Source organism: Coregonus lavaretus, assembly GCF_964263955.1.
Source record: "Coregonus lavaretus genome assembly, contig: HAP1_SCAFFOLD_1599, whole genome shotgun sequence".
NCBI classification, from domain to species: Eukaryota; Metazoa; Chordata; class Actinopteri; order Salmoniformes; family Salmonidae; genus Coregonus; species Coregonus lavaretus.
This window is the reverse complement of record NW_028164308.1, coordinates 58,896-83,785: the sequence shown is the minus strand read 5'-3', so window position 1 is coordinate 83,785 and position 24,890 is coordinate 58,896. Positions and strand designations below refer to the sequence as shown.

Here is a 24,890-nt window from a genome sequence, read left to right as displayed (position 1 = left end):
CCCAGGGCAGGGTCCAGGTACGGCCACCTGCTGCCCCCCCCCCTCCCTGATAGAGCACTGTGATGCCCAGTCCAGCCCCCCCCTGTCCCCCCACAGCCTGGCTGTACACAGCCAGCTCCCCCAGTCCCCTCTGGCCATCTATGGCCAGCTCCCCCAGTCCCCTCTGGCCATCTATGGCCAGCTCCCCCAGTCCCCTCTGGCCATCTATGGCCAGCTCCCCCAGTCCCCTCTGGCCATCTATGGCCAGCTCCCCCAGTCCCCTCTGGCCATCTATGGCCAGCCCCCACACTCCCCTCTGGCCATCTATGGCCAGCCCCCACACTCCCCTCTGGCCATCTATGGCCAGCTCCCCCAGTCCCCTCTGGCCATCTATGGCCAGCTCCCCCAGTCCCCTCTGGCCATCTATGGCCAGCTCCCCCAGTCCCCTCTGGCCAGCTCCCCCAGTCCCCTCTGGCCATCTATGGCCAGCCCCCACACTCCCCCCTGTCTCTGCACAGACTGTACTCACCGTCTAGAGCCCTCAACCCCCTGCCTGAACACGACTGACCCTCCAGAGCCCTCAACCCCCTGCCTGAACACGACTGACCCTCCAGAGCCCTCAACCCCCTGCCTGAACACGACTGACCCTCCAGAGCCCTCAACCCCCTGCCTGAACACGACTGACCCTCCAGAGCCCTCAACCCCCTGCCTGAACACGACTGACCCTCCAGAGCCCTCAACCCCCTGCCTGATCACGACTGACCGTCTAGAGCCCTCAACCCCCTGCCTGAACACGACTGACCCTCCAGAGCCCTCAACCCCCCTGCCTGAACACGACTGACCCTCCAGAGCCCTCAACCCCCTGCCTGAACACGACTGACCCTCCAGAGCCCTCAACCCCCCTGCCTGAACACGACTGACCCTCCAGAGCCCTCAACCCCCCTGCCTGAACACGACTGACCCTCCAGAGCCCTCAACCCCCTGCCTGAACACGACTGACCCTCCAGAGCCCTCAACCCCCTGCCTGAACACGACTGACCCTCCAGAGCCCTCAACCCCCTGCCTGAACACGACTGACCGTCTAGAGCCCTCAACCCCCTGCCTGAACACGACTGACCCTCCAGAGCCCTCAACCCCCTGCCTGAACACGACTGACCCTCCAGAGCCCTCAACCCCCCTGCCTGAACACGACTGACCCTCCAGAGCCCTCAACCCCCCTGCCTGAACACGACTGACCCTCCAGAGCCCTCAACCCCCTGCCTGAACACGACTGACCCTCCAGAGCCCTCAACCCCCCTGCCTGAACACGACTGACCCTCCAGAGCCCTCAACCCCCCTGCCTGAACACGACTGACCCTCCAGAGCCCTCAACCCCCTGCCTGAACACGACTGACCCTCCAGAGCCCTCAACCCCCTGCCTGAACACGACTGACCCTCCAGAGCCCTCAACCCCCCTGCCTGAACACGACTGACCCTCCAGAGCCCTCAACCCCCTGCCTGAACACGACTGACCCTCCAGAGCCCTCAACCCCCTGCCTGAACACGACTGACCCTCCAGAGCCCTCAACCCCCTGCCTGAACACGACTGACCCTCCAGAGCCCTCAACCCCCTGCCTGAACACGACTGACCCTCCAGAGCCCTCAACCCCCTGCCTGAACACGACTGACCCTCCAGAGCCCTCAACCCCCTGCCTGAACACGACTGACCCTCCAGAGCCCTCAACCCCCTGCCTGAACACGACTGACCCTCCAGAGCCCTCAACCCCCTGCCTGATCACGACTGACCCTCCAGAGCCCTCAACCCCCTGCCTGAACACGACTGACCCTCCAGAGCCCTCAACCCCCTACCTGAACACGACTGACTGGGATGGTACTCTTATTCTTAGTGACTAATCAAAAGAAGACCATCCCTCTTCCAGAACAGTTTGGTTGGTGCATAAAACTAGTGATTCTTGATAAGCAAAAATGTAAAGTTTTCTTAGTAAGACATTTTGTTTTTACGATAGTCCCTCCCTAATATGAACAGCCCTAGTGCTGACTGACGATTCTCCTCCCTTGCAGTTTGCCCAGATGTAGTTGCCCAGAGTTGTGACTGACGATTCTCCTCCCTTGCAGTTTGCCCAGATGTAGTTGCCCAGAGTTGTGACTGACGATTCTCCTCCCTTGCAGTTTGCCCAGATGTAGTTGCCCAGAGTTGTGACTGACGATTCTCCTCCCTTGCAGTTTGCCCAGATGTAGTTGCCCAGAGTTGTGACTGACGATTCTCCTCCCTTGCAGTTTGCCCAGATGTAGTTGCCCAGAGTTGTGACTGATGATTCCCTAGATGTATTTGATCTTTAGTAGTTGGAGATCAACGGATGTATTTATTTCATTAAAAACCAACATGCTGGTTTTACTATGGTGCCTGCGGTTCAAACTCACAGCACTGTGTTGGAATGTGTCTTTACTTCATAAGACAGTGGCTCTATATGTGTTATTCCTGTGTGTTTATTTAATTTCAAGCCTAATGTAGCATTAAACAAATGGGGGCTAGTCGATGCGAATGAGAAATGTATTTCAAATAACAAATGTTCATTCACAATGTCTAGACTGTGTGTGTTGTAGACTGTAGCATCACCATAGTAACATTAAAACCCCAACACTGTTATACAATGTAGCTGTGTATCCAACGCACAGTGTCACCCATGAATGACTACCGTGTGAATCAGCCGTTACTATAATAGGTAGTGATCCAGAGGTATCGCATGGTTTGAGCCTGGATTTGGTCTGAGGGCCCTGAGCACTTCACATTCTAGCACTGGGTTTCTCTCAGGAAACCGTCTATCGTTTTCATACTGTACGGCAAGTATCTGAAGTCAACAGAAAGATGGAGGTCAGTCAGAATTGGTATGGTGTGTTTAATTACTGTGCAGCTGTCAGCTAGCCAAATGATGGTTGCAGCTGCTGTGAGGAATATATGATACTCCTGCAAGTTCCTGACCACTCCTTAGACTTAATGATACAGTATGGATGCTATTGAATCTGCAACAAGTGCTACACATTTTGAATATATATTACATACATTTCAAGAGCAAAATAATATTCAATTTAACTATATCGCAACAATTAGTTGATGAGAAGCACTTCAATCCAAAGCTATAATTTCAGAATGTAAGGACCATAGCGGTAAGGACATTGATCTGAGTAATATATATAATTGTTTTGGCCTCTACAATTGAACTAATTATAGTAAAATGACAGGATGACAATCCAATGATGATTTAGCCTTTCACAGTGTCAAAGAGGTTAGTCCTATCAAAACGTCTCTTTCTATCTACGTCCCGCCCAAAGGGAGTGACGCTAGCGCGGGCTTCCTGTGAATGAACCAACTGGATCCCTTTTTTCTTCGAGAGAAACGCTGCGGTTTGTTACTTATCACTATGCCAAAACCTTATAACTGGGTGTGAAAAGACGTTATCATTTGAACGTTTCGTGGCTTGTGTTATAATTAATCAATTCAACTAAGACGTGTTGCTATTGTTAGAAATTGCGTAATTCAAATCGGTTATTGGAATAAGAGAAAACATAATCAAGAGATATTTAATCCAAGCTACATTTATTATATGCAAAATGTATGTATGATGGTTCGTATACGGGCTCACTGAAATACCACGCAGGGCAGACAGAGAACTGATCCATTGTTACAGGCTGTTCTTTAAATACCCTGACAGTTATAGTTCCCACTCCTTGCTGGGCCTATCAGGGTAGAGGTTGGGCGTGGTTTAGACTTGCCCAACCTATCGCTGGCGCTCAGGCTGGTCCCAGTCCCTTGGCGCTCCACTGTTGCCAGGCATAAGTTGTTATCATAACAACCTGTAGAGTCAGCTCCCATAGACACCGTTCCACTGTACTCTAAGTACCTACGTTCAAGGACGGTTCACAGATCACAAAGAGGCAGTGTAGTCTAGTATTTTGAGACACAAGTTCTTATCTCATCCTACCCCCTAACTTTCCTCACATGAATCACAGCTTGTTATGTGAAACAATTTATATCAGTACAGTACAAACCTTCTACGTTTAATCACCAATGCATTCCTTCTAAGCTATTCATCACATCCAGATCCAATTATGAGAAAATAGATCCCCACACTACTTTAAAAACTGTAACGTTACAGTGTGGACTTCATGGTTTCGCGGCCCCGTCTCAAACGTATGCGAGTCGGTTTTCACTCGGGAGAGAAGGCAGAGAGTTTTATCATTTGTTGGGAAAATTTCAGCGCTGTTTACTTTTTGGTATTTTTTGGAAAGTACTGGCCTTAAACTATTCAGTAAGTTAGAAAACGGTTTATTCGTGTGAACAAACCCACTTTGGCTAAAGTGTTTGTAGCTAACTAGCCTTGATAAACTTTCGTCTGTGTCAACACAAGTTTGTTTTGCCAGGCCACAGCGACAGCTGACTGGCTACATTGAGGTAGCTAGGTATCTGTCCATCTAATATTAATCTAGTTTTAACAATGTCTTCTTTGTTTAGTTATTTTTTTTTGGTTACCTTGTTGCTTGAGTTTGGACTGGAGTCAATTGATTGGGTACTAAAGCGTCTTTGGCATTGCCATCATGTGAACATCACAAGAAGAAATCTGCATGGCGGTTTTGTTTTGACTACAACACAAACTTTCCACTATAAACTGAATTGTTTATCAGCAATTGTGATAAATGCTTTCTCCACTCAGTTGATGGTCTGCAGTAGAACCTGAGGTGGCGGGCCAAACCATAGCCCAACATCATGACCGAGAGTTTCTGCAACATCGAGGATGAGGCTTTCCCCAGTTTCCTGTCTACCTCTGTGGGCAGCGGCCGTGCCACCCTGGGGGACGTCACCCTGGCCTCCACCCTGGGGCTGCCCGTAGCTGCCTCCACCGTGGCTAAAATTAGAGCTGGGGCTGACAACAGGTGGGTCAGCAGCACGACTTGGACAGAAGAGCAGAGCCTTTTACCACCACCCCTCACATCAACAACAATGTTACTGGAACACAGGGCCCTGCAGAGCTATAGAGGTGCAGGGTTTTGTTCTAACTCTGTACCCTCTAATACGGTGTTGTGTAGCACTGATCAGTGTTCATAACAATCAGATTTCTAAAAATGAATCTCACTCATTTCTCTCCAGAGTAAATTCTATCCAGGCGTCGTATCTGGAGAACGGTCGGCTCTCTCTGGCTAACTCGCAGTCTAACGAGGAGCAGGGGACATTTGCCCTCAGCGTCAAAGATGATCTGTGAGTATCAAGAGTCTTAGCAGCAGTGAAAGTCATGTGATTTAGGGCTCTACGCTGACGTGCTTTCCAAGGAGCACGTGCTCCTAAGTTGAAAAATGAAGGAGCAGATAATGAAATTTAGGAGCACGTGAAAAATATTTTTGATTTTAATGATAAGAATTGTCAACAATGACAAATTACAGGGTTAAGGAGCACCAGAAATTGATTTTGAAGCTTGAGTTAAAGCATACATTGGTCTGGTCATGCCTAAGGGGTTTAAAGGTGTATATATAAGAAAAAAAATAAAGCCACGTGGTATAATGCTTTTCCCAGTGCTTTACCACATAGTGTAATGCTGTTCCCAGTGCTTTACCACACGGTGTAATGCTGTTCCCAGTGCTTTACCACACGGTGTAATGCTGTTCCCAGTGCTTTACCACACGGTGTAATGCTGTTCCCCAGTGCTTTACCACACGGTGTAATGCTGTTCCCCGGTGCTTTACCACACGGTGTAATGCTGTTCCCCAGTGCTTTACCACACGGTGTAATGCTGTTCCCCAGTGCTTTACCACACGGTGTAATGCTGTTCCCCAGTGCTTTACCACACGGTGTAATGCTGTTCCCCAGTGCTTTACCACACGGTATAATGCTGTTCCCCGGTGCTTTACCACACAGTGTAATACTGTTCCCCAGTGCTTTACCACACGGTGTAATGCTGTTCCCCGATGCTTTACCACACGGTGTAATGCTGTTCCCCAGTGCTTTACCACACGGTGTAATGCTGTTCCCCAGTGCTTTACCACACTGTGTAATGCTGTTCCCCAGTGCTTTACCACACGGTGTAATGCTGTTCCCAGTGCTTTACCACACGGTGTAATGCTGTTCCCAGTGCTTTACCACACGGTGTAATGCTGTTCCCCAGTGCTTTACCACACGGTGTAATGCTGTTCCCCAGTGCTTTACCACACGGTATAATTCTGTTCCCCGGTGCTTTACCACACGGTGTAATGCTGTTCCCCAGTGCTTTACCACACGGTATAATTCTGTTCCCCAGTGCTTTACCACACGGTATAATGCTGTTCCCCAGTGCTTTACCACACGGTGTAATGCTGTTCCCAGTGCTTTACCACACGGTGTAATGCTGTTCCCCAGTGCTTTACCACACGGTGTAATGCTGTTCCCCAATGCTTTACCACACGGTATAATTCTGTTCCCCGGTGCTTTACCACACGGTGTAATGCTGTTCCCCAGTGCTTTACCACACGGTATAATGCTGTTCCCCAGTGCTTTACCACACGGTATAATGCTGTTCCCCAGTGCTTTACCACACGGTGTAATGCTTTACCACACGGTGTAATGCTGTTCCCCAGTGCTTTACCACACGGTGTAATGCTGTTCCCCAGTGCTTTACCACACGGTGTAATGCTTTACCACACGGTGTAATGCTGTTCCCCAGTGCTTTACCACACAGTATAATGCTGTTCCCCAGTGCTTTACCACACGGTGTAATGCTTTACCACACGGTGTAATGCTGTTCCCCAGTGCTTTACCACACGGTGTAATGCTGTTCCCCAGTGCTTTACCACACGGTATAATTCTGTTCCCCGGTGCTTTACCACACGGTGTAATGCTGTTCCCCAGTGCTTTACCACACAGTATAATTCTGTTCCCCAGTGCTTTACCACACGGTATAATGCTGTTCCCCAGTGCTTTACCACACGGTGTAATTCTGTTCCCCAGTGCTTTACCACACGGTATAATGCTGTTCCCCAGTGCTTTACCACACGGTATAATGCTGTTCCCCAGTGCTTTACCACACGGTATAATGCTGTTCCCCAGTGCTTTACCACACGGTATAATGCTGTTCCCCAGTGCTTTACCACACGGTATAATGCTGTTCCCCAGTGCTTTACCACACGGTATAATGCTGTTCCCCAGTGCTTTACCACACGGTATAATGCTGTTCCCCAGTGCTTTACCACACGGTGTGATGCTGTTCCCCAGTGCTTTACCGCACGGTGTAATGCTGTTCCCCAGTGCTTTACCGCACGGTATAATTCTGTTCCCCGGTGCTTTAGCATGCGGTTTGGGATGTGAATATACCCCATGTTTGTTTCAGTGAAAGATGTTGCCAACATTGATCCTCTCTATCCACCTCTCAGGGATGTTGCAGATGACTTCATAGCAGCCCACCGGTTCTCAGTGGATATGGACGAGACAGAGCCCAGGACTGGAGCCTCCTCCCTCAGCCCCAACACACGGACTGGACCTCTCCCTGGAAGACACTCTGAACATGGAGATGGTAACAACTTCCACTGTACCATTACTTTGGGTTGGTTTGCGGTTCTGTATGGTCCAGTTGGTAGAGCATGGTGCTTGCAACACCAGGGTTGTGGGTTAGATTCCCAGGACCACCCATATGTAAAATTGTATGCATGCGTGACTAAGTCGCTTTGGATAAAAGCGTCTGCTAAATGGCTTTTATTGTTGGGTTGAGAGGTAAACCTAACGTACGATGTGGTCCGTCCTTCAGTAGTTGATAGATCAGTGATGTCCAGCAGGCTGATGTGTTATGTTCGCTAACAAACCAGCTAATCGCTGTTCTTTTCTCTGGTCTCCCTATCAGATCTCTCTACGGGGTTGCTGACCTTCACCCACCTGGGAAATGGGGATGTTATGGATCTAAAGGTATCACAATCTGTTGTATGCATTAGCTTTTAGGGTGCTAGCCTCCCCTCCGTCCCCCTGTCCAGGCCTTTAGGATCCAGTACATGATACTAGAATGTAGTAATTGTGTCTCTGTGATCCAGGTCCAATCCCTCCGAGGCTCCGTAGAGGACCAGAGTCTGGCCAGTGAGGGAGCTGACAGCGACCACTTCAGTGGGAGTGTCTCCAGCTTCCTGGCCAATGAGAAGCTCATGTCTGTGGACAGCATGAACAGTGATGTCACAGGTGAGGCCCCACCCCTTTCAGTGCACAACATTTTAATTAATTAATTTATTTTACCTTTATTTAACTAGGCAAGTCAGTTAAGAACAAATTCTTATTTACAATGACGGCCTACACCGGCCAAACCCGGACGACGCTGGGCCAATTGTGCGCCGCCCTATGGGACTCCCAATCACGGCCGGTTGTGATACAGCCTGGAATCAAACCAGGGGGTCTGTAGTGACGCCTCAAGCACTGAGATGCAGTGCCTTAGACCGCTATTCAGGAAGATGCAACATTACTGACCATTCAGATTGAAATGTATAGTGCAGAGCAGACGTTATACATTTGTCATAAAGGGAATAAGCAGTTGTGAGGCATGTGAAGAAGTGTTAATAAAAGAATCCCCTTAACGTTCCTATGGTCGGAACATGGTAAGACATGCCTCATAAAATGACAAAAAACCTCCAGGTTTTAAACAATTTAGTTTATGGTTAAATAGTTTCAAAATGTTGACTACCTCAGCTCAGATTGCATGGTGGGTGATGTTGCAGTGCGCAACAGGCACTGGCCTTTCTCTCCTGTCAGAACGAACAGTGCCTCAACTATGTCAACAGAATCAAGCCTTTAGATATTAATAATGATCCTACGTTATATTTGTCAAACATTACTGGCTTTTAGCCTGCTTATATCCTGTCAGCATCGGTCAGGACTTGACAGACTGTTGGCTCAGTATGCAGAGGCTATCAACAATACTTTGACATGTAAGATCATTATTTACATACACCTATGTTTTAACAGAAGCGTTTTTCGGTTTTCAAATCACTCTAATTAGCTATTTTGGTGAATGTCCTTTGTCTTTTGTGGCAGATTGGGCACCTCTTGAAGGCCTGTAAAAATCTCTGAAGCTGGAGACTCTTATCTCCCTAACTAACTTTAAGCATCAGTTGTCAGAGCAGCTTACCGATCACTGCACCTGTCCACAGCCCATCTGAAATTAGCCCACCCAACTACCTCATCCCCATAGTGTTATTTATTTTGCTCTTTTGCACCCCAGTATCTCTATTTGCACATCATCTCTTGCACATCTAGCATTCCAGTGTTAATACTAATTGTAATTATTTTGCACTATAGCCTATTTATTGCCTTACCTCCATAACTTGCTACATTTGCACACACTGTATATATATTTTCTGTTGTATTTCTGACTTTATGTTTTGTTTTACCCCATATGTAACTCTGTGTTGTTGTTTTTATCGCACTGCTTTGCTTTATCTTGGCCAGGTCGCAGTTGTAAATGAGAACTTGTTCTCAACTGGTTTACCTGGTTAAATAAAGGTGAATAGTTATGCACGCTCAAGTTTTCTGTTTTTTTGTCTTATTTCTTGTATGTTTCACACAAAAAAAATATATTTTGCATCTTCAAAGTGGTAGGCATGTTGTGTAAATCAAATGATACAAACCCCCCCAAAATAAAGGTGAAATAAAAATTAATAAATAAATTAATAAATAAGGCCAAATGACCTCGGCCCTAAAATCACGGAATTCCAGGCCTGGTGTCACGTTACTGTTACTCAAAAGCACTTTGACCTGAATCCTAACTTGATGTCTGCATGAGTAAATCAAGTTTTGAGTCCTTTGTGACAAATGTATTTTGTTAAAATAGTTGGCTATACAAGCACACTTTTGATTGGTAATATTGTCTTTGTGATGTCACGTTTCTAGAATGCCACGGCTTGGCGCTGCTTCACTTTCTCCAAGAGTCCCGTTGCCATGACAGCTGAGGGCGTGCTGCAGGCGGGGACTGTGACCTCACTGGCCGCGCCGTCCGTCATTAACCATGTGATGCACGCCAGCTACGGAGAGGTGAGTGAACCTGGAGGGACCTAGTCTTAGTGACTTAAATAGTTTAGTAGTTTGAGGGATGTTTTGGAATGAAATGTTATTTTCTGTTGCATTTCAGAATCCAGAGAGCTTCATGGTTTGGGATCACTTCCAGCCCTGTTCAGGTATGGCCCCTGTCCTCGCTTAATGAATATTAATACACAAAGATGCCATTCAGCCACCAGTCATGGCCGATGTTTGTGTCGTGTGATGTCATACAGGTGATCTAGGTCCAGCTGAAGAGTACAGTGATGTCATACAGGTGATCTAGGTCCAGCTGAAGAGTACAGTGATGTCATACAGGTGATCTAGGTCCAGCTGAAGAGTACAGTGATGTCATACAGGTGATCTAGGTCCAGCTGAAGAGTACAGTGATGTCATACAGGTGATCTAGGTCCAGCTGAAGAGTACAGTGATGTCATACAGGTGATCTAGGTCCAGCTGAAGAGTACAGTGATGTCATACAGGTGATCTAGGTCCAGCTGAAGAGTACAGTGATGTCATACAGGTGATCTAGGTCCAGCTGAAGAGTACAGTGCGCGGGTGGACATCGAGGTGGACTGTCCAGGGCCCAGTCATGTGATCAGGAGCGTCCCCCTCGGAGCCAGGTCTGGAATAGCCAGAGTACACGCCCCCAAAGGCCTACAGGTAGGAACTGACGTGTCGCACGGCTTACATGAGACTAGTCTTTATATTCAGGATTTAACTGGGAAAGTAATTCTCTTTTTGTTTTCTTATAATTTGGTTGGGTCTAATTGTGTTGTTGTCCTGGGGCTCTGTGGGGTCTGTTTGTGTTTGTGAACAGAGCCCCAGGACCAGCTTGCTTAGGGGACTCTTCTCCAGGTTCATCTCTCTGTAGGTGATTGCTTTGTTATGGAAGGTTTGGGAATCGCTTCCTTTTAGGTGGTTGTAGAATTTATCGGCTCTTTTCTGGATTTTGATAATTAGCGGATATCGGCCTAATTCTGCTCTGCATGTCTTATTTGGTGTTGTACACTGAGGATATTTTTGCAGAATTCTGCATGCAGTGTCTCTTTGATTTTTGTGAATTCTTGGTTGGTGAGCGGACCCCACACCTCACAACCATAAAGGGCAATGGGTTCTATAACTGATTCAAGTATTTTTAGCCAGATCCAAATTGGTATATTGAATGTTATGTTCCTTTTGATGGCATAGAAGGCCCTTCTTGCCTTGTATCTCAGATCGTTCACAGCTTTGTGGAAGTTACCTGTGGTGCTGATGTTTAGGCCGAGGTATGTATAGTTTTTTGTGTGCTCTAGGGCAACGGTGTCTAGATGGAATTTGTATTTGTGGTCCTGGCAACTGGACCTTTTTTGGAACACCATTATTAGGTTTGTCCCCCAACACCACTTTCCATCAATTTGTTCCTTCTTTTTCCGTAGTGTATTTCTGTATTGTTTTAGTGATTCACCATAGTGAAGGTGTAGGCTCAGGTTTTCAATTTGTATAGCAGACCCCCATGCCAAATTGAGTCAAAAGCTTTTTAAAAATCAACAAAGCATGCAAAGACTTTGCCTTAGTTTTGGTTAGTTTGTTTGTCAGTTAGGGTGTGCAGGGTGAATACGTGGTCTGTCGTACGGTAATTTGGTAAAAAGCCAATTTGACATTTGCTCTGTACATTGTTTTCACTGAGGAAATGAACTAGTCTGCTGTTAATGATAATGCAGAGGATTTTCCCAAGGTTGCTGTTGATGCATATCCCACGGTAGTTATTGGGGTCAAATTTGTCTCCACTTTTGTGGATTGGGGTTATCAGTCCTAGGTTCTCAATATTTGGGAAGATGCCAGAGCTAAGGATGATGTTAAAGAGTTTAAGTATAGCCATTTGGAATTTGTGGTCTGTATATTTTATCATTTCATTGAGGATACCATCAACACCACAGGCCTTTTTGGGTTGGAGGGTTTGTATTTTGTCCTGTAGTTCATTCAATGTAATTGGAGAATCCAGTGGGTTCTGGTAGTCTTTAATAAGTTTGTATTTGATCATGTATATGTTTTTGCTGTTTTGTTCTTTGTTATAGAGCCAAAAAGATTGGAGAAGTGGTTTATCCATCTCCGTTTTGGATAGATAACTCTACGTGTTGTTTGTTTGTTTAGTGTTTTCCAATTTTCCCAGAAGTGGTTAGAGTCTATGGATTCTTCAATTACATTGAGCTGATTTCTGATGTGCTGTTCCTTCTTTTTCCGTAGTGTATTTCTGTATCGTTTTAGTGACTCTCTCTCTCTCTCTCTCTCTCTCTCTCTCTCTCTCCGTCTCTCCCCATCTCTCTCTCTCTCTTCCCGTCTCTCTCTCTCTCCTGTCTCTCCCCTTTCTATCTGTTAATGTAATATATCCATCCCAGCTCCAGAGTAGCTTTGGACTAGAGGAAAGGTTGACCCGGCACAGAGAGCTGTCCATCCGGCCCAGGGAGGATGTTGTGGTCCACCTGCTGTTTGCCCCCACCCGGGTGGCCTGCACCCTGGACCCTGGCCAAGCTGGAGATCAAACCCTCACAGCCTGGCATCCAGTTCACTGTGAGGCGCTCTCTACCCTAACCATCCTGTAGACCGATGTTTCTTCATCCTGGTCCTTAGTCGTTGCCCTAGCACTCCACTCCTGATTCCGCTAATCAAAGGCTTGATGAGGAGTTGGTTATTTAAGTCAGGTGTGTAGTGCAACGGCAACAACAGAAATGTGCACGTATTTGGGTCCCCGGGACCTAGTTATTCACTGAAGTGACCAGACTGGTTTTCAATGGTGGTTTCTGATCTTAAAGGGACATTACACTTTAAAATCAAAGTTGTCAGATGTTTTCAGACCTCAAAATGAGTGTGATAATGAATGGGTTATGTAGATCCAGCTATATGCCTCACATCCCAGTACACAATCAGGAAGTAAGACAACGCTCATTGTCTCCTCTCTCTCTTCCCCCCCAGATCCCCCTATCAGGCTATGGAGGGACCAGTAGCATTATTCTGGAAGACACCAGGAAGCGTTCAGACGGCTACGTGGGTATGCTAATGGGTGTGGCAGCAGGCCAGGTGTCCAAGCTCTGTGTGTGTGTGAGGAACACTGGGTCCAGGGCTGCCTTCATTAAGGCTGTTCCCTACTCTGACCTTCAGACACGCTCTGTCATGGACTCATCTGTCATCAGCCTCTCTCCATCTCCGTTAGTACACAGGAGGTAGGACACATGACTTGTTTCGACATTTCTGCATGTGGTCAGAAAGGAGGTTCTGGTTGACACCTTGTCAAGTTGGTTTCATCTGGACTAACTGTCAAAGAGACCTGACTGAATGACACCTTGTCAAGTTGGTTTCATCTGGACTAACTGTCAAAGAGACCTGACTGAATGACACCTTGTCAAGTTGGTTTTATCTGGACTAACTGTCAAAGAGACCTGACTGAATGACATCTTGTCAAGTTGTTTTGAACTGGACTACCTGTCAGAGACCTGACTGAATGACACCTTGTCAAGTTGGTTTCATCTGGACTAACTGTCAAAGAGACCTGACTGAATGACACCTTGTCAAGTTGGTTTGAACTGGACTCCCTGTCAGAGACCTGACTGAATGACACCTTGTCAAGTTGGTTTGAACTGGACTCCCTGCCAGAGACCTGACTGAATGACACCTTGTCAAGTTGGTTTGAACTGGACTCCCTGCCAGAGACCTGACTGAATGACACCTTGTCAAGTTGGTTTGAACTGGACTCCCTGCCAGAGACCTGACTGAATGACACCTTGTCAAGTTGGTTTGAACTGGACTCCCTGCCAGAGACCTGACTGAATGACACCTTGTCAAGTTGGTTTGAACTGGACTCCCTGCCAGAGACCTGACTGAATGACACCTTGTCAAGTTGGTTTGAACTGGACTCCCTGCCAGAGACCTGACTGAATGACACCTTGTCAAGTTGGTTTGAACTGGACTCCCTGCCAGAGACCTGACCTGAGAGCTGTTTCTAACATTCACGTTCTCTGGAATGTTTAGTTATACATTTTCTATCACCTTGGATACTTCCCTTGGCATCTTTCTGTTTGATGACAACGTTACGTGTTCTATTTGAATGCCAGTTGAAGCAGGTGTTTGTGGCCCGGTAACCTTCCCTGGGCTGTACTGAAGGGACACATACCGGCTAGTTAACCTGTGGTTCCCTTCTTCTTGTCTTAGGTGATCACGGTTCTGATGAAGGTGACCCATAGAGAGCAGACTCTGTGTCAGTCAGCTAATGCCCTCCTGGCCACAGTCTGTCTCTTCTGTGGAGACGAGGTCTCACGACAACAGTTCAGGAGGTGAGGACCTGTCCCTCGGTTTCTTACATGGACTAATCTGTCATTAACTTGACTTTAAACAGCAATCTTGTGAAGCCAATAGCATTAGTCTTTGAAGGGGTTGTTTCAGGCTGTCAGACAGAACAGTCTCTGTTGTCCTCCAGGCCCTCTGTTTGATTTACAGCACACACTGTAAGGAGACTAATTTCACTACTCTCTCCATCTCCATCTCCATCTCCTGTCCCCCAGGTTGCTGCTGTCGAAGCCCGAGGCAGGCAGGAAGATTCTGTCGGAGAACAGCCTGCTGAAAGGACTCAACTTCAACGAAAGGTTCCTGGGGGAGGAGCAGGTCCTGGAGGGTAAGGGTCATGGGTCATTCTAGAACATGAGTGGGATAATGTCAATGTTGCCTTGGTTAGATAGTAGCTGGGAGCTTGCGGAGTCTGATACTTGTGAGATTTGTTTGTCACATTTTGCGGTAAGAATTGTTTGGCGAGCTGCTCCTAGGTGGTCTGGTAGCTACTGGTAGATCAACCTGTTGGAGACCCCTGTTCTAGAAACGAGGGTACCAGCGAGGATGGACAACAGCTGTCGATAAGGTCATTCATAATAATCAGCAAAAAAATGTTTGTTGTGGAATTACCACCAGGGACACCTGAAGTCAATCTTAAATGAATAATTATTTATTATCAGCAAGTTGGTGAGGTTCCAACAAACTCAATGCACCGTAGGACACGTCGGTCGGCAGCTCCGCCGGGGCAGTCCCGTTAGTTCTCTTATATACTGCTTACACAGACAAGTTATACTTGCATGATTTACATTATTCATTATTCATAATGAATTCATCATTAATTCATCTTGAACTTCTTCCATTTTCTAATAATTGCGTCAACAGTTGTTACCTTCTCACCAAGCTGCTTACCTATTGTCCTGTAGCCCATCCCAGCCTTGTGCAGGTCTACAATTTTATCCCTGATGTCCTTACACAGCTCTCTGGTCTTGGCCATTGTGGAGAGGTTGGAGTCTGTTTGATTGAGTGTGTGGACAGGTGTCTTTTATACAGGTAACAAGTTCGAACAGGTGCAGTTAATACAGGTAATGAGTGGAGAACAGGAGGGCTTCTTAAAGAAAAACTAACAGGTCTGTGAGAGCCGGAATTCATACTGGTTGGTAGGTGATCAAATACTTATGTCATACAATAAAATGCAAATGAATTACTTAAAAATCATACAATGTGATTTTCTGGATTATAGTTTTAGATTCCGTCTCTCACAGTTGAAGTGTACCTATGATAAAAATTACAGACCTCTACATGCTTTGTAAGTAGGAAAACCTGCAAAATCGGCAGTGTATCAAATACTTGTTCTCCCCACTGTGTATTGGAGGTGGTGTGGAGAAAGGCACCTTGCTGCATGTCCTGACTCCTCCCATGATGCATAGCGTTCTCATTCTCACGTCATCACCATGTGGAATGAACTTCTGTTGCTACATCTTTATCACAATTTTTCTGTCTTCCCAGTTTGAGTTTGTCAAAGAAACCTTCTCTTGTCACTACCTATACAGTATCTGTCAGATTACCCTATTCTATTCCAACAGGGCAGGCGTGTAATCATCATCAACACAGTGCATCTGCTCATATCACAGCTCAAAGTGTGTGTGTGTGTCTGTCCGTGTTTTGTCTGTCTGTTGTGTGTTTCTTTGAACCTGTACATACTTGGTCCATGTATTGATTTCTCACCATTTCTCCCTGCCCTCCAGATCCCAACGCTACATCCACCCGCCAGTCCAGTTCAAGCCGGTTGTAACTGGCAACCATTCCAGCCTGCTGTTGGTTCAGACGGATACCAGTGGAAGCCTCACTATCCAGCTAACTGGTGAGGCCCTGAGGACCGCTGGTCTGGGTCAGTGAGGACCGCTGGTCTGGGTCAGTGAGGACCGCTGGTCTGGGTCAGTGAGGACCGCTGGTCTGGGTCAGTGAGGACCGCTGGGTCTGAGTGGGTCACTGCATCTGTAGTATGGACTATACTGGAGCCCTGCTGAAGGTCATATGGAAGAATGAACTATGAAGCCTTTGTCCAATACGGCACCCTAATCCCACTATGGTGTACTATTTTTGGCCAAAGCCTTAGGAAATAGGGTGCCGTTTCAGATGAACCCTTAGGAAATAGGGTGCCGTTTCAGATGAACCCTTAGGAAATAGGGTGCCGTTTCAGATGAACCCTTAGGAAATAGGGTGCCGTTTCAGATGAACCCTTAGGAAATAGGGTGCCGTTTCAGATTAACCCTTAGGAAATAGGGTGCCGTTTCAGATTAACCCTAAATCTTCCTCCTCCTGCCTTATTGACTGGAGCTGATAAACTGCATCTAACTGAGCTGATGGTGAATACTGCCGACCGACTCACCGCACTCGTTCTCACACACACACACACACACACACACACATCTGGCCTGGCCCACTGGTGTCCTGGCCTCTGACTGGCAGCTGAACAGTGGCTCTGTTTGTTACCAGCTTGAATCAGTGGTTTAGTCTGGCCGGCCCACAGTCAGCCTGTCTCTTCTGGCCTCAGCTCATGATCTGTAATTTGTCCGTTGTTGTCTCAAGCAGGCCATTGTTGCCCTGTTATGTAGCAGCGAGCAGCACAGAAACGTTAGGGATTACCCTGGTGTAGTTTCACTGGAGTGTTTTAGTCTGCTGGGGTTACGGCTGCAGGAACTGTGGTGTGTAACTGTTTCTATGTGCCCATGTCGCATACTGTTATGTGAAGGCTTGCCTTGAAACACAACGTTGCCCTTCCAGCACTGAACATGATCTCTTCAATGTGGGTTGAGAAAATACATGTCCATGAGCTAATTCCTATAATTAGAATCCATTGAAATATGTTCCAGTGGTGCCAATGGGTCCTAGCCTGAGTGCCAGTCTGTCTGTGCTATCATGCCAACTGTCACTCATTGTCAAGAACACAAACAGAACAGATGTGGGACGAAGCTAAATGAGTCATGCTATTTTGTTTTCAGTTAGGTGTCATTTGGGATGCGTCCATGGTAACGCAGCTAGTCATAATGCGTCCATGGTAACGCAGCTAGTCAGAACAGTACCCACCTGGGTGGCAGCAGCCTGTCCGCTGTGTTCCGTTCCTGGTCCTGGCAACATCCCAACGTCTCATTGTTCCATTCCTGGTCCTGGCAACATCCCAACGTCTCATTGTTCCATTCCTGGTCCGGGCAACATCCCAACGTCTCATTGTTCCGTTCCTGGTCCTGGCAACATCCCAACGTCTCATTGTTCCATTCCTGGTCCTGGCAACATCCCAACGTCTCATTGTTCCATTCCTGGTCCGGGCAACATCCCAACGTCTCATTGTTCCATTCCTGGTCCGGGCAACATCCCAACGTCTCATTGTTCCGTTCCTGGTCCTGGCAACATCCCAACGTCTCATTGTTCCATTCCTGGTCCGGGCAACATCCCAACGTCTCATTGTTCCATTCCTGGTCCTGGCAACATCCCAACGTCTCATTGTTCCGTTCCTGGTCCTGGCAACATCCCAGCGTCTCATTGTTCTGGTCCTGGCAACATCCCAGCGTCTCATTGTTCTGTTCCTGGTCCTGGCAACATCCCAGCGTCTCATTGTTCTGGTCCTGGCAACATCCCAACGTCTCATTTGTTCCAGATGCACTTGATGAAGTGAGGAGGAAGGATGTGATTACGTGTTAAACCCTCTCCCAGTGGGAAGCATAGCGTGGTGGTCTGGGCAGCTTGATGTGGTTACCATGGTGAGGTGGTGGGGTAGATGGGTAATGATTAACGTTGGTTCCACCAGGCCTGTTCCAGTCAGAGGTTGCACCCCAAATGCCACCCTATATAGTGCACTACATCTGACCAGGGCCACATAGGGAACAGGGTGCCATTTGGGACGCAGCCGGAGACCATTGTAGCTCCATTTCCTCTCCACTGGAGTTCTGCATGGGGCTGGCAGACAAACAACATTTTTGCCATGTTTTGGCATGGCTGATGTCATGTGACAGGGCCGATATGGGGTTTTGGTCAGTTGACCTGTTCATGAACTTTAAAAGTAAACTCAGTGCTTGGACAGGCGGAAGTAGTTTTCCACGATCAACACAATCATTGTTCCATAAATATTGAACTTTGTTTTTGTATTAGAAATTGCACACGCTTTAAAAAGCACATTGTTTATATTTGATCTATGTATTTTTTTTTTTATGACCTTGATAAAATAAAGATTTGTCAAACATTTCGCTCTCCCGAAGGACTGAAGTTTTTAGGTTTTGCAATGTAGATTTTAAATAACTGGACTAACAAAGATGCATATTTCTATTTAAAATGCATTCTGAGACATTGTGTTTTAGCTAAAATGTCAAACGAAATGCACCTAATCGTACATTAACGAAATGCACCCCATCATACATTAACGAAATGCACCTCATCATACATTAACGAAATGCACCACATCATACATTAACGAAATGCACCTCATCAACGAAATGCACCCCATCATACATTAACGAAATGCACCTCATCATACATTAACGAAATGCACCTCATCAACGAAATGCACCCCATCATACATTAACGAAATGCACCTCATCATACATTAACGAAATGCACCACATCATACATTTACATCATTTAGCAGACGCTCTTATCCAGAGTGACTTACAGGAGCAATTAGGCCTAAGTGCCTTGCTCAAGGGCACATCGACAGATTTTTCACCTAGTCGGCTCAGATTCAAACCAACAACCTTCCGGCCCAAAGCTCTTAACCGCCAGGCGACCTGCCGCCCCTGGACGTCATGGACACTGGATGGATTGATTAGGGTTTGCATCTTGTAGTGAACCGACACGCCACTAGGGGGCCTGTTTGCCCACTTTGCTTTGCTTGATTTACACACAGAATCCCAGACAGTGAGTACGGTTACATGCGCTCAATAATGCGATTTTATTGTGGATAGTCAGATTAATATAAATGTTTGATTAAAACATTTATATACTTTGCAATAACTATTTCCCTAATAATCCTGTTTACATAGAGACATCTGAAATCAGGCTACCTCATGGCTCTGATAAATGCAGAAAATCAAATGTTCTACCACAGCGACCATGTTATTTTTGGGAAGCATATTTGATTGAGTTCGGACATATAAAGTTTGTTTACTTCTAAGGGTGTTTGGTCCCCATCAGACCATGTTTGTGAACTCAGTGCCGTACATTTTCTTGTTGCAGTGTGAACGCCAATAGAAATCAGACCCCTCAAAGGAGCCCCCAAAGCGAACCGAACTGAGACCATCTCGAGAGGTTGGTCTGCGTTCGGTTTGCTTGAATTCCGCGGGTTGCTTGTCATTTTTCCCCCACCACACATTACTGCAACACCGTTTTCCCTGCCATAAACCCTCACATTGGTGCCACAAAAGAGACCTGATGTGCAGGTTCGCAGAAAAAAAAAACGTGTGCCGTTTTTGGATATTGAGTAGCGGTTGTCAAGGATGCACAGAAATTCCAAAACCTGTCAAGTTTTTAGTTCAGATTATTTGTTTGCAATATGTGATCTATAGGCTAAGAGAGGATGTTTATTGATTGTGATCTATAGGCTAAGAGAGGATGTTTATTGATTGTGATCTATAGGCTAAGAGAGGATGTTTATTGATTGTGATCTATAGGCTAAGAGAGTATGTTTATTGATTGTGATCTATAGGCTAAGAGAGGATGTTTATTGATTGTGATCTATAGGCTAAGAGAGGATGTTTATTGATTGTGATCTATAGGCTAAGAGAGGATGTTTATTGATTGTGATCTATAGGCTAAGAGAGGATGTTTATTGATTGTGGGGTTTGAATAGTGGGAGAAGACAATATATTTGGTGAGAATCACACCATGGTGTACAAAATCAATTCTAGCTCTTGAAGGGCCAGTAGCCTACATTGGGTCTACAATTTTCAATTACAGCATTATATAATCTGCAGTTATTCTTCTGCTATTTGTTCTGTTAATAGTATCTTCTGATTACAATGATTGTCTCATCTTTGAACTAAATGCAATCTATTAGCTTCCAAAATGTAATTAGGTATTATATCTAGCTGTCCGATGCGTTCTGATGGAATGGCTTGTCCTGCACTTTGTAAAAACCCACAGTGCATTGAGTGAATGTTGGGAAAATATCTTGGTTCCTTTCTAAACATAGCAATGTGAATGCAAAGAGGACTCGGACCACAAAATAGGTTTAGTGAACTGGCAAGAGTTGATTCCTCATTTCTAGGAAAACCTAAGTTCCAAAAGCTGGGCCTAATATTGTGTGTAAGAGGTCATACAATGAGTTTTGTAGTGATTCATATGTTGATGATGTAAAGAATATTTCCAGGTATGTGGTGTGTAATGAGGAGCAACCAGACGCTGCACTTGACACATTTATGAAATTGCTTATTCCAGTTACTAATAAGCACGCACCCATTTAAGAAAATGACTAAAAACTATTAAATCCCCTTGGATGGATGATGAGGAATTGAAAAATGGTATGGTTGAGAGGGATGAGGCAAAAGGAATGGCAAATGAGTCTGGCTGTACAACCGATTGGCAAACGTACTGCAAATTAAGAAATCATATTTGTATTTTATTTCACCTTTATTTAACCAGGGAAGCCAGTTGAGAACAAGTTCTCATTTACAACTGCGACCTGGCCAAGATAAAGCAAAGCAGTGCGATAAAAACAACAACAACACAGAGTTACATATGGGGTAAACAAAACGTACAGTCAATAACACAATAGAAAATATATATACATATGACTAAACTAAATAAAAAACGCTAATATGAAACAAAGATAAATGATATAAAGAATGATAGTAAAAAGCTTTGGAGCCCCTTAAATGAAATTTTGGGAAAAAAGGCAAACTCTGCTCCATCATTCATTGAATCAGATGGCTCATTCATCACAAAACCCACTGACATTGCCAATTACTTTAATGACTTTTGAATTGGCAAGATAAGCAAACTTAGGTATGATATGCCAGCAACAAACGCTGACACCACATCCAAGTATATCTGACCAAGACTGATGATTGACTGAGAGAAACTGATGATAAAATGATTGTGGGGGCTGTTTTGTTAGACTTCAGTGCAGCTTTGACATTTTCGATTATAATCTGCTGCTGGAAAAACATGTTATGGCTTTACACCCCCTGCTATTTTGTGGATAAAGAGTTACCTGTCTACAGAACACAGAGGGTGTTCTTTAATGGAAGCCTCTCAAACATAATCCAGGTAGAATCAGGAATTCCCCAGGGCAGCTGTCTAGGCCCCTTGCTTTCTTCAATCTTTACTAACGACATGCCACTGGCTTTGATTTAAAGCCAGTGTGTCTATGTATGCGGATGACTCAACGTTATATACAGGTCAGCTACTACAGCAACTGAAATGACTGCAACACTTAACAAAGAGCTGCAGTTAGTTTCAGAATGGGTGGTAAAGAATAAGTTAGTCCTAAATATTTCCTCAACTAAAATCATTGTATTTGGGACAAATCATTCACTAAACCTCAACTACATCTCGTAATGAATAATGTGGAAATTGAGCAAGTTGAGGAGACTGAACTGCTTGGAGTAACCCTGGATTGTAAACTGTCATGGTCAAAACATATTGATACAACAGTAGCTAAGATGGGGAGAAGTCTGTCCATAATAAAGCGCTGTTCTGCCTTCTTAACAGCACTATCAACAAGGCAGGTCCTACAGGCCCTAGTTTTGTCACACCTGGACTACTGTTCAGTCGTGTGGTCAGGTGACACAAAGAGGGACTTAAGAAAATTGCAGTTGGCTCAGAACAGGGCAGCACGGCTGGCCCTTGGATGTACGCAGAGAGCTAACATTAATGACATGCATGTCAATCTCTCATGGCTCAAAGTGGAGGAGAGATTGACTTCTTCACTACTTGTTTTTGTAAGAGGTGTTGTGCATGTGCAGATCAAACACAGCTGGAATGCCGATTGTGTTTAAATGTCCTTTATAATTCGAAAGATTGCTCAGAAAACCGGTGTTTTAATCGGCGTATGATTACTTCGATTTAGATCTTACGCCGATTAAGATAAGTATGACTATAAAATGTAATAAATACTGCGCATGTAAACGTACTCCATGTAGTCACCACTACTCCTCATCAGGGGGCGCTATTGCTCCAGTGTCTCCACTTGGTCAGTGTTGTGTTCCTCTGATGGTGAAGTGCAGCAGACCGACAGTCGCGCTTGACCGCAACCTAGACTTTTAGACACCGTGCAGGAGCGTACTTATTCGGATACATTTACAGGGTAAGACTGTTGGCTGTATTTTTCCATTAAAATGTGTAAATGACGTTGCTTTGGGCATCGTTAGCTACCGTTTTTTACTGTTAGGGTTTGATAGTTGACGCTTTTTATTAGATAGCAAAGCAAGCTAGATGAGGGGTGATCTACGCACTGTTGGAAAGTTGCAGGCTGCGTTGCCTTGGCACCGGATACTAGTGATCCAGATCTGATCAGCGCGCTACCGGCTGCAGGCTGCGTAGCCTTGGCACCGGATACTAGTGATCCAGATCCGATCAGCGCGCTACCGGCTGCAGGCTGCGTAGCCTTGGCACCGGATACTAGTGATCCAGATCTGATCAGCGCGCTACCGGCTGCAGGCTGCGTAGCCTTGGCACCGGATACTAGTGATCCAGATCTGATCAGCGCACTACCGGCTGCAGGCTGCGTAGCCTTGGCACCGGATACTAGTGATCCAGATCCGATCAGCGCACTACCGGCTGCCAAGGCAACGGGGGAAGTTGGGAGACGCCTTTTGCTTTGCCTAACGGTAACGGTTAGCCACATCCACCCTGCCTCACACAGGCCGTTTTTTAAGCGACATTTGTCAAGAATGTTTGTTTAATAATCGTTTAGCCTGCTACTAGCCGATGTGGTTGATACACCGGGTAACCTTTGCGGAATTGTTTAACTACTGTAGCAGGCCGTTGGCAACAGCTACAGCCAGCATGGATGGTGGTAGACTGGGCCAGTCAGCGAGCTAGTGGAAATGTGGGCATATCTATGCACCATTGAATGCATCATTTCACTGTTATCTAGCCGGCTGGCCAGCCCATCAATCACACTATCCATGTCTGTAGGGTCAGTTTGAAAATGTAGATACAATTTCTATGAAACGAACTAAATGTTTTATAATTGATCACTTCTTGTGAGTTGAGTACTCCTGTCATGTGAAGTGTTACACTGGATGTTGTATTTCATGACTGATACAACCATGAACTTGTCACACTGTCAATCACCTCACCATCTCAGTTGACACACGAGGACCACAACTATTATATAGGGTCATGTTGAGCGTTACTCATTTCTGTGTTGTGGGAATGTTCAATACAATACTATACGGGTCACCCCTGTCATTGGTACATCATTCAGATTGGTACATTGGTTCAATAGACTGACTCAAACAATCATCATGTCATTTTTCTCTGACTATAGCTGTGAAAAGGACAGTTAATCTCCAGTCTCCTCCTGTAGTCTAGTCAGCCCAGACTGGCAGGCTGCTTATATTTAATGCAACAGCCAGACGTACTGCCACCCCAGGCAGCATGCGACAGCCAGACGTACTGCCACCCCAGGCAGCACTGAGCCCTCTGTCCCTAATGGCACCCTATTCCCTCTATAGGGCACTACTGTTACCTGGGCCCAAAGGGCTGGTCAAAAGTAGTGCACTATTATAGGGGATAGGGTGCCATGTGGTATCAGACAGGGGACTGAACCGTGTTGGACAGAGCTCCTAGCCTCTGGCTGTCGTGACCAACTCATACTGCTGCTCCCTGGCCCTGCTCTAAAGCTACCTGAGGCCATGACCTGCCCTGCTCTAAAGCTACCTGAGGCCATGACCTGCCCTGCTCTAAAGCTACCTGAGGTCATGACCTGCCCTGCTCTAAAGCTACCTGAGGTCATGACCTGCCCTGCTCTAAAGCTACCTGCGGCCATGACCTGCCCTGCTCTAAAGCTACCTGCGGCCATGACCTGCCCTGCTCTAAAGCTACCTGAGGCCATGACCTGCCCTGCTCTAAAGCTACCTGAGGCCATGACCTGCCCTGCTCTAAAGCTACCTGAGGTCATGACCTGCCCTGCTCTAAAGCTACCTGAGGTCATGACCTGCCCTGCTCTAAAGCTACCTGAGGTCATGACCTGCCCTGCTCTAAAGCTACCTGCGGCCATGACCTGCCCTGCTCTAAAGCTACCTGAGGCCATGACCTGCCCTGCTCTAAAGCTACCTGCGGCCATGACCTGCCCTGCTCTAAAGCTACCTGCGGCCATGACCTGCCCTGCTCTAAAGCTACCTGAGGCCATGACCTGCCCTGCTCTGAAGCTACCTGAGGCCATGACCTGCCCTGCTCTAAAGCTACCTGAGGTCATGACCTGCCCTGCTCTAAAGCTACCTGAGGCCATGACCTGCCCTGCTCTAAAGCTACCTGCGGCCATGACCTGCCCTGCTCTAAAGCTACCTGCGGCCATGACCTGCCCTGCTCTAAAGCTACCTGAGGCCATGACCTGCCCTGCTCTAAAGCTACCTGAGGTCATGACCTG

At 46.4% G+C, this 24,890-nt stretch overlaps 3 protein-coding genes across 3 annotated transcripts; all 3 read left to right on the top strand.

Moving 5' to 3' along the window:
• The first annotated feature begins 3,697 nt into the window (after positions 1-3,697).
• On the top strand, positions 3,698-5,251 carry LOC311117196 (centrosomal protein of 192 kDa-like). The gene is made up of 2 exons (XM_084192175.1): positions 3,698-4,908; positions 5,123-5,251. The coding sequence occupies exons 1-2, from the start codon at positions 4,742-4,744 to the stop codon at positions 5,232-5,234; spliced, it is 279 nt and encodes a 92-aa protein (XP_084048301.1). The 5' UTR covers positions 3,698-4,741; the 3' UTR covers positions 5,235-5,251.
• Positions 5,252-7,287: 2,036 nt separating this feature from the next.
• On the top strand, positions 7,288-10,166 carry LOC311117194 (uncharacterized protein). Its single transcript, XM_084192173.1, has 5 exons — positions 7,288-7,511; positions 7,836-7,897; positions 8,020-8,161; positions 9,863-10,003; positions 10,101-10,166. Exons 1-4 carry the CDS (start codon positions 7,316-7,318, stop codon positions 9,919-9,921), a joined length of 459 nt encoding a protein of 152 aa, XP_084048299.1. The 5' UTR covers positions 7,288-7,315; the 3' UTR covers positions 9,922-10,003; positions 10,101-10,166.
• Positions 10,167-10,547: 381 nt separating this feature from the next.
• On the top strand, positions 10,548-17,412 carry LOC311117195 (uncharacterized protein). Its single transcript, XM_084192174.1, has 6 exons — positions 10,548-10,669; positions 12,385-12,556; positions 12,959-13,034; positions 14,192-14,313; positions 14,542-14,651; positions 16,051-17,412. Exons 3-6 carry the CDS (start codon positions 12,975-12,977, stop codon positions 16,095-16,097), a joined length of 339 nt encoding a protein of 112 aa, XP_084048300.1. The 5' UTR covers positions 10,548-10,669; positions 12,385-12,556; positions 12,959-12,974; the 3' UTR covers positions 16,098-17,412.
• The last annotated feature ends 7,478 nt before the right edge of the window (positions 17,413-24,890 follow it).

Coding starts and splice junctions, on each gene's coding strand:
- LOC311117196 (XM_084192175.1), top strand. CDS start 4,742: ATGACCGAGAGTTTCTGCAACATCGAGGATGAGGCTTTCCCCAGTTTC. Junction 4,909..5,122: donor AGAGCTGGGGCTGACAACAG/GTGGGTCAGCAG, acceptor ATTTCTCTCCAG/AGTAAATTCTATCCAGGCGT.
- LOC311117194 (XM_084192173.1), top strand. CDS start 7,316: ATGTTTGTTTCAGTGAAAGATGTTGCCAACATTGATCCTCTCTATCCA. Junction 7,512..7,835: donor ACACTCTGAACATGGAGATG/GTAACAACTTCC, acceptor TCTCCCTATCAG/ATCTCTCTACGGGGTTGCTG. Junction 8,162..9,862: donor CATGAACAGTGATGTCACAG/GTGAGGCCCCAC, acceptor TCACGTTTCTAG/AATGCCACGGCTTGGCGCTG.
- LOC311117195 (XM_084192174.1), top strand. CDS start 12,975: ATGGAGGGACCAGTAGCATTATTCTGGAAGACACCAGGAAGCGTTCAG. Junction 14,314..14,541: donor TCACGACAACAGTTCAGGAG/GTGAGGACCTGT, acceptor CCTGTCCCCCAG/GTTGCTGCTGTCGAAGCCCG. Junction 14,652..16,050: donor GGAGGAGCAGGTCCTGGAGG/GTAAGGGTCATG, acceptor CCTGCCCTCCAG/ATCCCAACGCTACATCCACC.